The sequence below is a fragment of the Neoarius graeffei genome, chromosome 6 (genome assembly GCF_027579695.1).
Source record: "Neoarius graeffei isolate fNeoGra1 chromosome 6, fNeoGra1.pri, whole genome shotgun sequence".
NCBI lineage: Eukaryota > Metazoa > Chordata > Actinopteri > Siluriformes > Ariidae > Neoarius > Neoarius graeffei.
In genome coordinates, this window is record NC_083574.1 from 89,097,301 (window position 1) to 89,111,722 (window position 14,422).

At 43.5% G+C, this 14,422-nt stretch overlaps 1 protein-coding gene across 1 annotated transcript in view; it reads right to left on the bottom strand.

Annotated features, from left to right (window-relative positions):
• Window positions 1-14,074, bottom strand: part of LOC132887538 (probable G-protein coupled receptor 149) — a 54,012-nt gene extending 39,938 nt beyond the window's left edge. Inside the window, exons 1-3 of the mRNA XM_060923005.1 lie at window positions 13,169-14,074; window positions 709-892; window positions 127-608 (exon numbers count right to left, since the gene is read on the bottom strand). Of these exons, the coding sequence (XP_060778988.1) occupies window positions 127-608; window positions 709-892; window positions 13,169-14,074 (1,572 nt within the window). The remainder of the gene's footprint in view (window positions 1-126; window positions 609-708; window positions 893-13,168) is intronic.
• Between the last annotated feature and the right edge of the window lie 348 nt (window positions 14,075-14,422).

Consider the following 14,422-nt stretch of genomic DNA (forward strand, 5'->3'; position numbering starts at 1 on the left):
TATCGGTACCTCAACTTTGTCTCGGGTATTATTTACTGATATTCACTTCACCTTCTGCAAATAATTGGTGAGCAATAGTGCTAGACAGAACCTTTATTCTCTCCCGAGTGCGCAGATGTAACGTACCTGTCTTGGCGTCCTCTCAGATTTGCTCCTGCACCACTCCCAGTCAGTCAGCTCAATCTTGCGACACTCCTCATGCGAGAGCCTCCTCTCTGGACCATCGAAAACCGAGGAAGTATCAAGGTTCAGGTCTTCCCCATCACAGCCCGACACAGCTGGAGACACCTTTCCGAAAGCGTCCTGTTGCACCGAGTTCAGCTTCTCTGGGGCGTCTGATCTCACCTGGTGTGACACGCTGTCCGAGAGGAGCTTACCGTGCAGGGAGCAGTCCTCCTCCTCTTCCACCACCATCTTCCTGAAGTCACGCGAGGCCAGACTCGTAATCTGCCCGCTGCTTAGAACTGCAACTCGGCTTTTGGAGAAATCGTGGTCATACAGGCTGCTGTAGCACGGCTTCTCCACACAGGGGGAGGCTGTGTGAGGTATCTTGTAAATGCTGTAACCTTGCTGGAAGGACAGGTTGAATTCGAACCTCCTTTTATGCACTGAAAACACACAAATAAGTGGCACGCATTTCATAAAAGACTCTTTATATTCCTGATCATGAATAAACCGTGTCCACAAGCACGTTATTAAAACACTCACTAGTGGAGGAGACAGAGCTGACATCCTGACCGCAGTTGATGAAACAGCCGCAGGGAAGATGAACCCAGCGCTCTGAGAGACAGAACACCGGGGTGACAGTGGCTGAGAGCAAGGTCAGGAAGAAGCACAGCGTCTCCACAGATGAACTATGGACCCGGACAATGTGGCTGACGAGGATCTGCGTCTGCGAAGGCCATATTAGTAACATAGAAAGAATATTACAATGACTTTGGGTTGAAATACAAAGCGCAGATGGTGAAATTTGGACAGTTTGGTTTGTGAACAGCAAGTGCTGTTGAATACGCAATTCTCCCCTTTTTTGCATAAAAAATCGGGGGGGGGGGAAATGGTGGTTACTTTGAAGAATCTAAAATATGAAATTAAAAAAAAAAGACAAAAAAACACTTGGTGTCACATGGTTCCGTGTGTGTTGTCCCAGACTTTTGGTGTCTTCAGTAATACAACCCCGATTCCAAAAAAGTTGGGACAAAGTACAAATTGTAAAGAAAAACGGAATGCAATGATGTGGAAGTTTCAGAATTCCATATTTTATTCAGAATAGAACATAGATGACATCTCAAATGTTTAAACTGAGAAAATGTATCATTTAAAGAGAAAAATTAGGTGATTTTAAATTTCATGACAACAACACATCTCAAAAAAGTTGGGACAAGGCCATGTTTACCACTGTGAGACATCCCCTTTTCTCTTTACAACAGTCTGTAAACGTCTGGGGACTGAGGAGACAAGTTGCTCAAGTTTAGGGATAGGAATGTTAACCCGTTCTTGTCTAATGTAGGATTCTAGTTGCTCAACTGTCTTAGGTCTTTTTTGTCGTATCTTCCGTTTTATGATGCGCCAAATGTTTTCTATGGGTGAAAGATCTGGACTGCAGGCTGGCCAGTTCAGTACCCGGACCCTTCTTCTATGCAGCCATGATGCTGTAATTGCTGCAGTATGTGGTTTGGCATTGTCATGTTGGAAAATGCAAGGTCTTCCCTGAAAGAGACGTCGTCTGGATGGGAGCATATGTTGCTCTAGAACCTGGATATACCTTTCAGCATTGATGGTGCCTTTCCAGATGTGTAAGCTGCCCATGCGACATGCACTAATGCAACCCCATACCATCAGAGATGCAGGCTTCTGAACTGAGCGCTGATAACAACTTGGGTCGTCCTTCTCCTCTTTAGTCCGAATGACACGGCGTCCCTGATTTCCATAAAGAACTTCAAATTTTGATTCGTCTGACCACAGAACAGTTTTCCACTTTGCCACAGTCCATTTTAAATGAGCCTTGGCCCAGAGAAGACGTCTGCACTTCTGGATCATGTTTAGATACGGCTTCTTCTTTGAACACTTATGGTTTTAGCTGGCAACGGCGGCTGGCACGGTGAGTTGTGTTCACAGATAATGTTCTCTGGAAATATTCCTGAGCCCATTTTGTGATTTCCAATACAGAAGCATGCCTGTATGTGATGCAGTGCCGTCTAAGGGCCCGAAGATCACGGGCACCCAGTATGGTTTTCCGGCCTTGACCCTTACGCACAGAGATTCTTCCAGATTCTCTGAATCTTTTGATGATATTATGCACTGTAGATGATGATCTGTTCAAACTCTTTGCAATTTTACACTGTCGAACTCCTTTCTGATATTGCTCCACTATTTGTCGGCGCAGAATTAGGGGGATTGGTGATCCTCTTCCCATCTTTACTTCTGAGAGCCGCTGCCACTCCAAGATGCTCTTTTTATACCCAGTCATGTTAATGACCTATTGCCAATTGACCTAATGAGTTGCAATTTGGTCCTCCAGCTGTTCCTTTTTTGTACCTTTAACTTTTCCAACCTCTTATTGCCCCTGTCCCAACTTTTTTGAGATGTGTTGCTGTCATGAAATTTCAAATGAGCCAATATTTGGCATGAAATTTCAAAATGTCTCACTTTCGACATTTGATATGTTGTCTATGTTCTATTGTGAATACAATATCAGTTTTTGAGATTTGTAAATTATTGCGTTCCGTTTTTATTTACAATTTGTACTTTGTCCCAACTTTTTTGGAATTGGGGTTGTATTCTGCAGTGTAGAAAATGGTAAAACAGAAAAACCTATGAATGAGTAGGGGTGTATAAACTTTTGACTGGTACGGTGTATATATTACAAATCATGGATACTGTATAAATCACTCAAGGATTTAATTGGCACTTTAAAAAAATCTACCTCTTGGTTCATTACACATCTTGTATTCACTCTCTATGCACTACTGTCTGTTTTGTTTTATTGTACAGCCTTTGTGTTGGTATTTAAAAAAATACGCAATTCTTATTCGTCAGAAAGTGTTTCATTTCTTATTAACGTCAAGAGAGGCAGATAAAGCAACGACTCTTGCTATAACGTAAGCGATAATGAAACTTGCTTTGTAGATGTTCCACAATTACAATTAGAAATGGATTTTTTTTTTTAATCACAAATTCTTCAATAAACAACAGTTGTGATTATTGTCAAATTGTTGTGGTGCAAGACGAATAAAACACTTCAGGACGTGGATGTTATCAAAACAAACTCAATTTTGGCGTTGGAACAAAAATGGTGCCGGTCTCATTTATCATTGTGGCAGCGGGGGCGTGGCCTAGCATCGGTTTGTGAATGGAGGGCGGAGCCAGGGAAGGTGAGTGGCAAAGTCAATGCATCTGTTGCTGATCAGAGCGCAATCGCAGCGTACGCGTATAAGGACTCGCAGTAGGCAACACACACACACACACACACACACACACACACACAAACCAACGCTAGGCCATGCCCCCGCTGCCACAATAATTTTCTTATTATTTCTGCATACCCAAGTGTTTTAGGCCTTACAGTAAACAAGTTTATTCTATCCATATTCACTGGATATGAGCAATTGTGCGCTCTGATTGGCTACTCTACTACTAGGATATCAGCTCATATACTGTGAGTAGAGAAAAACAAAATGGCAAAGCATGTTGCTGAACAAACCGAGGACGAAATAAAAACTACTCGAAAACAAAACCCCCAAAAATACAAAAAAGCAACAAAATATGGAATAAAAGTATTTGATAGTAAGAACGTATCTTTTTTATTATTCTTCAAAAATTATTATTATTGCATTTTTCACAAATTGCTCCTGTCATTTCACCGGATTGTTTACTTTCTTCATCTTTAAGCCTTCAAATTTGTTGGATTTTTTTTAGACTGGTTCAAGAGCTCAGAAGTTTGAAAATTACACAACTGAAATGTCCAAGGAAGAATTAAATAAATGTCGAAAGCTATTCTATACTTCGACAGCAAGACGGCACTTTGTCACGTGTCTGCTAAGCGGAAATGATTTGGTCGGACGTTTTGTATAAAGTTTTTATTTATCGAATTTGCAAAAAATAAAAATGCTCCGTTTCTCAAAATCCAGTGAATGTGGATAGAATAAAACAGTTATTCCACTCAATCTCGTCGTACATGGATTATAGTCACCAGCTCATGTATGACTCGATTTTTGTGGAATAACTGTTAAATGGATAAAAAAAAATATCACAAGTCCTTTGTTAAAACACAATGGTAATCACTGTCAAATTGCTGTGGCACAAGAGGAATAAAACACTTCAGGATGTGGATGTTATCATAATGAACTCAAGTTTAGTGTTGGAACAATACCAGTGCCACTCTTTCTCTTATTATTTCCCCATACCTGAGTGTTTTAGACATTACAATAAACAAGTATAGCCCTCCCATCCATGACAACACAGCCATTCATAACAGAGCCATTAGGAAAGCATTTGTAATATATTACGACACTGAACATGTCTGATTCGATGCTCATTTCATCAATAATGCAGGACATTATCTTTACGGATGGTTCATTTTAGACGGTTACAGCTTAACTTGAATAAAGATGACCTTAAAATTACTAACAATCAACCTGCCTTTACTCAAGATAGATCAACTGTTACGGCTCTCGCCTGAGTCACACGGGACTGGTATAATGCTACGGGTTTTGGCAGTAAGACAGAAGGTGTGTATACTGTCTCATCTCATTATCTCTAGCCGCTTTATCCTGTTCTACAGGGTCGCAGGCAAGCTGGAGCCTATCCCAGCTGACTACGGGCGAAAGGCGGGGTACACCCTGGACAAGTCGCCAGGTCATCACAGGGCTGACACATAGACACAGACAACCATTCACACCTACGCTCAATTTAGAGTCACCAGTTAACCTAACCTGCATGTCTTTGGACTGTGGGGGAAACCGGAGCACCCGGAGGAAACCCACGCGGACACGGGGAGAACATGCAAACTCCGCACAGAAAGGCCCTCGCCGGCCACGAGGCTCGAACCCGGACCTTCTTGCTGTGAGGCGACAGCGCTAACCACTACACCACCGTGCCACCCCTGTGTATACTTTATTTGTGGATTTTTGTAAAGCATTTGATTTAGTTGATCGTCTTGTTGACCAAGCTTGCCACCATAGGAGTGAGTAGAAGTTTCTGGAAATGGACTTGGAGCTTTTAGTCAGGAAGAACACTGCAGGTAAAGCTACCTGGAGCATTGTCTAAATTAGCCAGGCTTGTAGTACTCAAGTCTGACTCGTGCCCTAACTTTAAGGACTCGTGACTTGACTTGGACTTGAGCACTGATGACTCGGACTTGGGCATTAATTGCATTCGGACTCGTAAATTGGAGACGAGGACTCGGATTTTTTCTTTACTTTTTGTAACGCCGTAATAATTTGTCATAAGATATTTATATCTACATTAATTTTTATATTACTTTCGTGCAAGAGAATGCGCATTCACCTGTTCATACGTCATGTTCAGGAACAAACTAATGTTAATGGCGTTAAAATGCCTGGAGAGAACGCCCCTAGGATTGCCCGCGTCACTTATACAGACTTCTCGTGCAGTGGGAAAAAATGCACTGCTATGTGTTCCATATGTAGAAGAACTATCGAGGAGACGACAAGGACAACCTCAAACTTCAATCGTCATTTGGTAAGCCTCCATCCAGAGAAGGAAGTGACACACTATGGCTACATCCACACGACAACGGCAATGAGATTTTATTTAAAAAAAAATCGCGTCCACATGGGCAACGGATCAGTAAAATATCAGGTACATATGGCAACGCAACGCTTGCTGAAAACGATGCAATACACATGCCACACCTCTACGTGCGCTGTAAGACGGTCCCATCGGAGACACCAGAACAATAGAAGAAGTAGGATACATGCGCATAAACCCCTTCTTCTACCCGGCGTGAAGCACTCACAGGAACAAACACACAACAACAACAACAAGATGGCTGCAACTACGCGAGGAAATCGTGCCTTCTGTGTGTACAAATTAGTTTTATTAGTGTGCATAGTTTTATATAACTTAATTTTCTTATTGTGTGTGAACATTTTGAAAAGCATTTTTATATAATTTATATAACTTTTCATATTGTGTGTGAACATTTTGAAAAGCAGTCTTATCCAATAAAAAAAAGAAATTCGAGAAATGGTTCAGTTACTTGTTTATTTAAAAGAAAAGCTGTATACAAAAGTGAATGCAATGCAGTGGTTCATACAAAACAGCGAGAGTGCTGCTTGTTCTAGTCATGTGGTTGTGACGTCATCGTAAACAAATCCGTTCTACTCATCCAGACGACTTCGCAACGGCGCCGTTGCCAGATTTTTCCACTCTGGAACCCGTTCTCAAAAAATATCGTTTTGGGGCACCCAAAACGCTGGTGCCATGTGGACGCCAGGCCGAAACGATAAACAATTTTATCAGATTCACCTGAATCCGTTGCCGTGTGGACAGCCTCTATGTTCATTGCTCTGTTGACAGTGGGCGGGGCTTGCTTGCTGAGCGATGAACTAGCTAGTGTTAACCCTCTCTCATGTTATTTGCCCTGTTGATAGTGGGCGGGGCTTGCTGAGTGATGAACAAGCTTTTTATCTGTAGCCTGTTAACTAAAATGGGGCAGTCGAGCAGTAACGTTAGTCCAACACAGTCGCAGAGACGCTTTCACATAAAGGCAGCAACAGCCAGGATCAAATGGTGTGGGTGGAGTCTTGTTCCCGGACTCGACTCAAAATTTTCTTTAATGACTCGGACTTGAACACTGGGGACTTGAGACCGGACTCAGACTCGAGGTTTAGTGACTCGACTATAACACTTAAATTAGCTCAAGTAATTGCTGGTGTTCCACAAGGCGGAGTTAGACCTCCTACACTCTTCAGTGTTTATATTAATGACATTGAGGAAGCCATTCTGAGTGATGTGGTTATGTTACAACATGCAAATATGCCGACGACTGCACGCAATACCAGACAGTAGGACATCATGCACTATTTGGAATCTTGCGAATAACAAGATGGAACTCAATGCCAAGAAAACAAAAGAGATGTGGATTTCTTTAAAAAAAAAACCCTCCTAACAACTCCCTACCTTCTTTATATATCAACAGTGTAGAGCTTGAAAGAGTCACCGAGTCCAAGTTGCTTGGCGTTGGAGTACAGAATGACTTAAAGTGGAACTCTCACATATTGAGTATCATCAGTAAAGCTAGCAAACATATTTATTACGTGAGAGCATGTTGGAAAGCTAGTCTTCCTATTGAGCTTGGCCTTACTACCTACATAACAAAGATCCAGCCCTTGCGAGACTATGCCAGTCCTATTTGGGGTGGTTTGCCTGAGTATCTCTCTATGGAGCCACAAAGAGTGTAAGACCACTGTCTGAGGATCCTTGGACGTCCAAAGGACATCCTGGAACCACTGAGCTGAAGAAGAGACACGATGACTAAGAATGAACTAAAGGGTATGATGGAGAGTAACAACGTTAATGACTTATTTCAACAATCTGAACCTGTACACAACTACAGCCTGAGGAACAGGAAAAGTAACCAAGTACCACTTTCCAGAACGAAGAGACATCAATGATCATTCATCCCTAGGGCTTTGAGGCTGTAGCTGTCGGAGTTATCTATTCTATTATATTTAACATTCACATGATCTCATCTCACCTCATTATCTGTAGCCGCTTTATCCTGTCCTACAGGGTCGCAGGCAAGCTGGAGCCTATCCCAGCTGACTACGGGTGAAAGGCGGGGTACACCCTGGACAAGTCGCCAGGTCATCACAGGGCTGACACATAGACACAGACAACCATTCACACTCACATTCACACCTACGCTCAATTTAGAGTCACCAGTTAACCTAACCTGCATGTCTTTGGACTGTGGGGGAAACCGGAGCACCCGGAGGAAACCCACGCGGACATGGGGAGAACATGCAAACTCCACACAGAAAGGCGTGAAAGAGTGTCTTAAAGCTAGACTGCCTTTCAAATTTTTCAAATGTCGGTCATAAAAAGAGTTTCCCCAGACACCCAATTATTTTTGTTTAGTGGAGCGAAAGCTACTGAATTTGAATCACAGACTTCCAATTTTATTATTATTTTTAAATTAATTTACCTCCATGTGACCCTAAATTCTCCGCTATTTTTTCCTGCTTCACCATGACCCAATACAAGATACTACGTCATGCATCATGTGGTGAGCTTTCCCTGTTCACGCAAGGCATTGTGGGATACAAATTTGAAACAGGAGAGAAAAATGGAGGACACAAATGAAACGTGAAAGACCGACTACAGTAACGGAAAGCGAGAAGAAAAGACTTTGTTATATACGAAGGAAAGGAAACGCAGGACCAAACTAATAAATATCAGCGCTCAGCGAGCACCTCGGTGTGATCAGTTGTTCGTTTAGTCACAGAATGATGGAACTGTCAGTGCACACTCAAAGGTAAACCTGCGCATGCGCACACGGACTTCCTCTATCTGCCTGACTGCGCAAAGCGAGTGATTTCATGCACATTATTTGCTCAGGAATCCCCTCAAGCCTCTTAAATAACTTCCCAGCTACAGAACAGAATGGCCTGATATTTTGTGAGATATTACAGAAATAAACAGATATCACAATGACCACATTTCAGAGGGAACTACATTTCACCGATTTTATGAAATCGAAAGGCCGTCTCGCTTTAATAAATATATTATTATTATTATTATTATTATTATTATTATTATTATTATTAATTTGCACTAGCAGTGCTGGCGCAAATTGTTACTCTCACTCAGGATCTTTCTACTTTCTTCTTCTTCTTATTATTATTATGAATTGTGTTGCTCACTGTTTTTCTCAGTGGTACTAATTTCATGAAATTTGGTATCAATATCCATACATGTCAACCTATACGGAATGTCCGTATTTTATACGGATTTGATTCAATAAACGTAGTATACGGGCGTATAAATAAAGTTATACGGATTCTTTAAAAAAAACTTCAATATGTATTTAGAGCTATAATCAATTCCCACGATGATAAAAGAGCGCATAACATTTACAAACGTACTGTACACCACAGACAGCCAGTAAAGAGTCTTATGACATCGCGCGTTATCTTGTGGTAGCGAGACTTCGTTCCATTTTTGATCATGCGCACACCGCATTGCGAGAATCCCGCCAACCGTGAAGTCATAGACATATAAACATAGACGCCGCCTTCTGCGTAGAATCATACGTCATCCTCGCCGCCATATTCGATGTGGCAAAGTGGAGATTCTTCAGCCGTCTCTGGTATAGCGTCTAGACAGTAGCCGAGAATAAAGATGCCTCATTCATGTGCTGCGTTTAACTGTACCAACAGGTTTACCGTCCAAACGAGATCACATGGGATTACCTTTCACAGGTGAGACTGGAAAAATACTTTTCATTGTATTTGGTCATTATAACGTAATTTTACGAACAGATTTTTCTGACTTTGTGGCTAATATGAAGTCTCGCGCATAATAGCCGCTCTGTGAAACCTGTCTCCAAACAACGAAGTATTTCCTTCGTAACTACGCTGATAACACTTTGTGTTTTTGTCAAACATTGGAGCTTTGTATTCATTCTGAAGGTTTATTGTTATTAATATTGAATAAAAAGTAACTGGGATATATATCATTGTTAATTATCATTCAAATTTTAGGTAAATTATTTTAATTTGCATCTTATACGAATTTTATAAGGGAAATACGGATTTTGGAGGTCAGGTTTGATTGACCAAAGGTTGACATGTATGAATATCCATCCATCCATTATCTGTAGCCGCTTTATCCTGTTCTACAGGGTTGCAGGCAAGCTGGAGCCTATCCCAGCTGACTATGGGCGAAAGGCGGGGTACACCCTGGACAAGTCGCCAGGTCATCACAGGGCTGACACATAGACACAGACAACCATTCACACTCACATTCACACCTACGGTCAATTTAGAGTCACCAGTTAACCTAACCTGCATGTCTTTGGACTGTGGGGGAAACCGGAGCACCCGGAGGAAACCCACGCAGACACGGGGAGAACATGCAAACTCCACACAGAAAGACCCCCGTCAGCCACTGGGCTCAAACCCAGAACCTTCTTGCAGTGAGGCGACAGTGGTAACCACTACACCACCGTGCTGCCTCGATATGAACAAGATTCCTCAAATTTCAAGGACTTTATGGAGGATCTTTTCAGAGTGGATGGTAACTGTTTTCTGCAACTCAAGAATTCTTGTTCTTATTCCCAGGTCATCTAATCTTTTCCATAATTCTCTTGGTGTTGTGCCGAGTGCTCCTATTATGATTGGAATGATCTTTGTTCTCATAGCTTTAGTAGTTCTTTTGTACTTCTTTATTTTTTCCATCTCTTTTTCATTTACTCGACTGTCGTATGGTATGGCAAAGTCTGTTATTTTACATTCCTTCTTTTCTTTATCAACCAGTGCAGTATCAGGTCGTCTGGCTTCTAATGCACGGTCAGTCTGGATGCTGAAATCCAACAATAACTTACAGCTGTCATTTTCTGGTACTGTTTCCGGTTGGTGTTCATACCATCTTTCTGTTACAGGTAGTTTATATCTTCGGCACAGTTCCCAATTAATTTTTCTTCCCACCCGATCATGCCTACGTTTATACTCTTTTTGAGTGAGCATGTTATATTCACTTATAATGTGATTCACTGTTTCGTCTACCTCTCCACACAACCCACACTTGCTCTCTTCCTGTGTTTTATCAATCTTTACCTTGATAACATTGGTTCTTATTGCTTGTTCTTGGGCTGCTAAAATTAATGATTCAGTTTTACTTTTATTCCAGTTCCTTTAAGCCACAACCATCTTTCTTTTCCTGCCTCATTATCTGTTTGTCTTAAAAATCGGCCATGTAATGTTTTCGCCTTCCAGTCCTGTTTCCTTTCAGTTTTCTTTTGGTTCTTATTCAGTCACAGCCTCTCCTTGAAAATCATCCATTTGTTTTGCAGCCACTAACAACCTTTCATTGCTGCTTCTCACAGAATAATAATAATAATAATAATAATAATAATAATAACTTTTTAGTATGCCATTTCGCTGTCAGTTTTCAACCAATCACCACCAAATTTCACATGAAGAGTACCTCTGGGCTGAATTACATTGCTATGACTTTTGGTGCTGATCAGGATCACTGATCTGGAATGATCCATGAAAAATGGGATTTTTTTTAAATCACATACATTTTTCATGATTGTTTCAATCAGTTTTTTAAAAAAAAATTTGTTCAGGAAAATGACCTTCAGGGGCAGCACAGTGGTGTAGTGGTTAGCACTGTCACCTCACAGCAAGAAGGTTCTGGGTTCAAGCCCAGTGGCTGATGAGGGCCTTTCTGTATGGAGTTTGCATGTTCTCCCCATGTCTGTGTAGGTTTCCTCCAGGTGCTCCAGTTTCCCCCACAGTCCAAAGACATGCAGGTTAGGCTAATTGATGGCTCTAAATTGACCGTAGGTGTGAATGTGAATGGTTGTTTGTCTCCGTGTGTCAGTCCTGTGATGATCTGGTGACTTGTCCAGAGTGTACCCTGCCTCTCACTCATAGTCAGCTGGGATAGGCTCCAGGTTGCCCACGACCTTGTACAGGATAAGCCGTTACAAATAATGGATGGGTGGAAAATGACCTTCAGTTGATAAAGGTCAGCTAGTGCAAATTAGTCTCTATCTAGTTATTATTATTATCTAGATAATAAAAACATGAGTATAAAGATCCAAACTTGAATCATGGCTGAATCATAAATGGCTTTCTATTAGAGAAAGCGTTTACTAAATAGCGTGCACTATTGAACACCCTGAGTATATCAACTACAGGGAAAACACAATCATTTCAGCCTTTAAAGCTTTAGGGCTCACAGAATTATCGTGTCCCTACCCTGAACAATACCTGATGTCCAATAAGTAGTTCCTTCCTATCTCATCATTTCTACATCCTTCAGACCACAATCGACCGAAGCCCGCCATCTTGAAGGACGTGCCCATTCTTTATATTTGCTCAAAGGACTCTAGTGATGAAAGGGAACACGTCTAGAGCAAGGTTCTTATATACACAAGCCTTGTGTAATTGGTAATACCGGGTTATTCAAGGGTTTGAAGGATAGTAGCAGGTTCTTAGCTTCTCTTATTTAATCACGGCTGCACATTCACTAAATAGACAGTTAGATAAGCGCTGGTAATGGTCCTTGAGAAATGATAACCTACCGTCAAAGAAAAAGTGATTTAAGGTCGGCAGCTTTCCCAGTTTGTAGTGCAACATGAGAGCTAGAGGAATGCACTACAGGTGCAACACATGACGCTGTCACCATCAGTGTACGGTACATCAGTCATGCAACGAGGAACAGAAATGAGCCATTTGTGTTTGGAAAATGTTGCTGAACTGATTAAAAGCTTTCTGAATTGTGAAGTGAAGCGTCCTTCTGATCAGCTACCACACATCCTGAGCTGTTTAAATGCTGCTACTAGGAAATAGTTTATAAATTGTTTGGATGTTAGTTGTCTGTATTATTTGCTTTGTCTCCCTTGAGACAAAGCATGAGCACCCACCACAGAGGAGATGCGGTAGAACTTCACCAAATAAAATTATCACCATCATCTGTTGCCAGGTCAGGGTTTAATATGGACCCTATTAACTGGAGCATATTATTGACGCTATAATATTTTTTATAACTAACTAATATGTTATAATAGCAATATGCCAACATAATGTATCTGTTTACACCAGATACCCTTCCAGTAACAACCATTGGATGATTTAGAGTATCCGGTTAACCTAACCTGCATGATTGTGAGGAACCGGAGCACAGCTATGAGGTTCAAACCTAGAACCTTCTTGCTGAGAGCACTAACCATTACACCACTGTGCCACCCCGACTTCACCAAAAAGCTGATCTGAGAAAATAAGGGTACTAAACTGGAGCCATCCTTGCGTCAGGGTGATCCTAGACCTTTTGTGTTTGGGGGGAAGATTATCTGTGAAGCTTTCCTCTCAAACGAACTGATGTCCAATGATGCATCTTAAATCTACGATTGTGTGGGATGAAGGATGAGTGGATACTGAGAGATTTTTAGGTGAAATCCTGTTTCTCTCACCATCATGGGCATCCACAGTAACACTCGTGCCATGGCCAGGATGAGAGAGAAGCGTTTCTGTGCGAAGAGTCTGGCGGGGCAGCGACGCACACCGTCCTGACTGAAGCGCAGCTCGCTGGCCGGAGAAGAGCACGAACACGTCTCGCTTTTACTCCTCAGGCCTGTCACATGGGACCCGAACCCGCTGAAACTCCGGTCCAAGCTCTCCCGAGACAGAGAGGAGGTGAAGGCGCTGGGCTGGAGCGCATCGGCGGAGCACAGGAGCCGGTGCGCGAGAGGCGCGGCGCACACGGCCAGTCCGACGGCGCACAGAGCGTACAGCGCGAACAGGAACGGCGCGTACAGGTCCTCAGTGTGCGGCAGGCAACCGAGGGAGGCGCGCACGAAGCGTCCCCAGCCGCACAACGGGAGCGCGCTCACCACCAGGCTCAGCACCCAGACCAGCGCGAGCGCGCACAAGACACGACCCCGTCTTCGGTTCTCGTCTTCTGCTCCGGTGCGCTCCTCGTGCGCTCCGATGCGCTTGGTCGCGTACAGCGCGTACGCCACGACCAGGCACGCCTTCATGTTGCTCGAGAGTCCTTGGAAAACGTACAAGAGACCGGATAACGTGCACACAGGTCCGTCCGCCGTTCCATCGGTTCTCGTCCACTGCAGGACCATGGTGAGGCACAGCAGAACCACGCAGATCAGGTCATCCACCGACAACGAGGCCACAATGAGGCACATACCGGATCTGCCCCGTGTCCTGAGCAGAGACACGAGCGAGAACAAGCCGCCTGCGCAGATCACAGCGGCGAGCGCGAGACACGCACCGAAAAGGACGCGCCAGTGGTCGGGGTCGGGGTGCTCCGCGCTGTCCCGGCTCTCCGCCGTCACGTTGGTCGCGTTCACACCGGCTGACATCCTCGCGCCTCGGACCCGTCCTTCTTGTTATCACGCGCCCGCGCGATTAAAGTTCGTAGACACCGCGCGCGCATCAAACCCGCCGGGAATCCTCGGCACGCCAAGACGCACGCGCGCTTTCGGTCGGCCGTGAAATGTCTCAGAGTGGCTCGTGAGGCACAGATCAGCCGGGATGGACTGGGTTCTTGGCACCGGTGGCACAGGCTGATGCTCATCATAGCCTTTTTGCGCAGTCGGGGAGCACACTGCTCACGGCATGAATGAGCGCGAGCGGAGCGACGGGCTCGTAAAGGGAGGAGCGTGCCCTCCGCCTCTCAATGAACGCGTGGGCGTGCGTGTGTGTCCGCG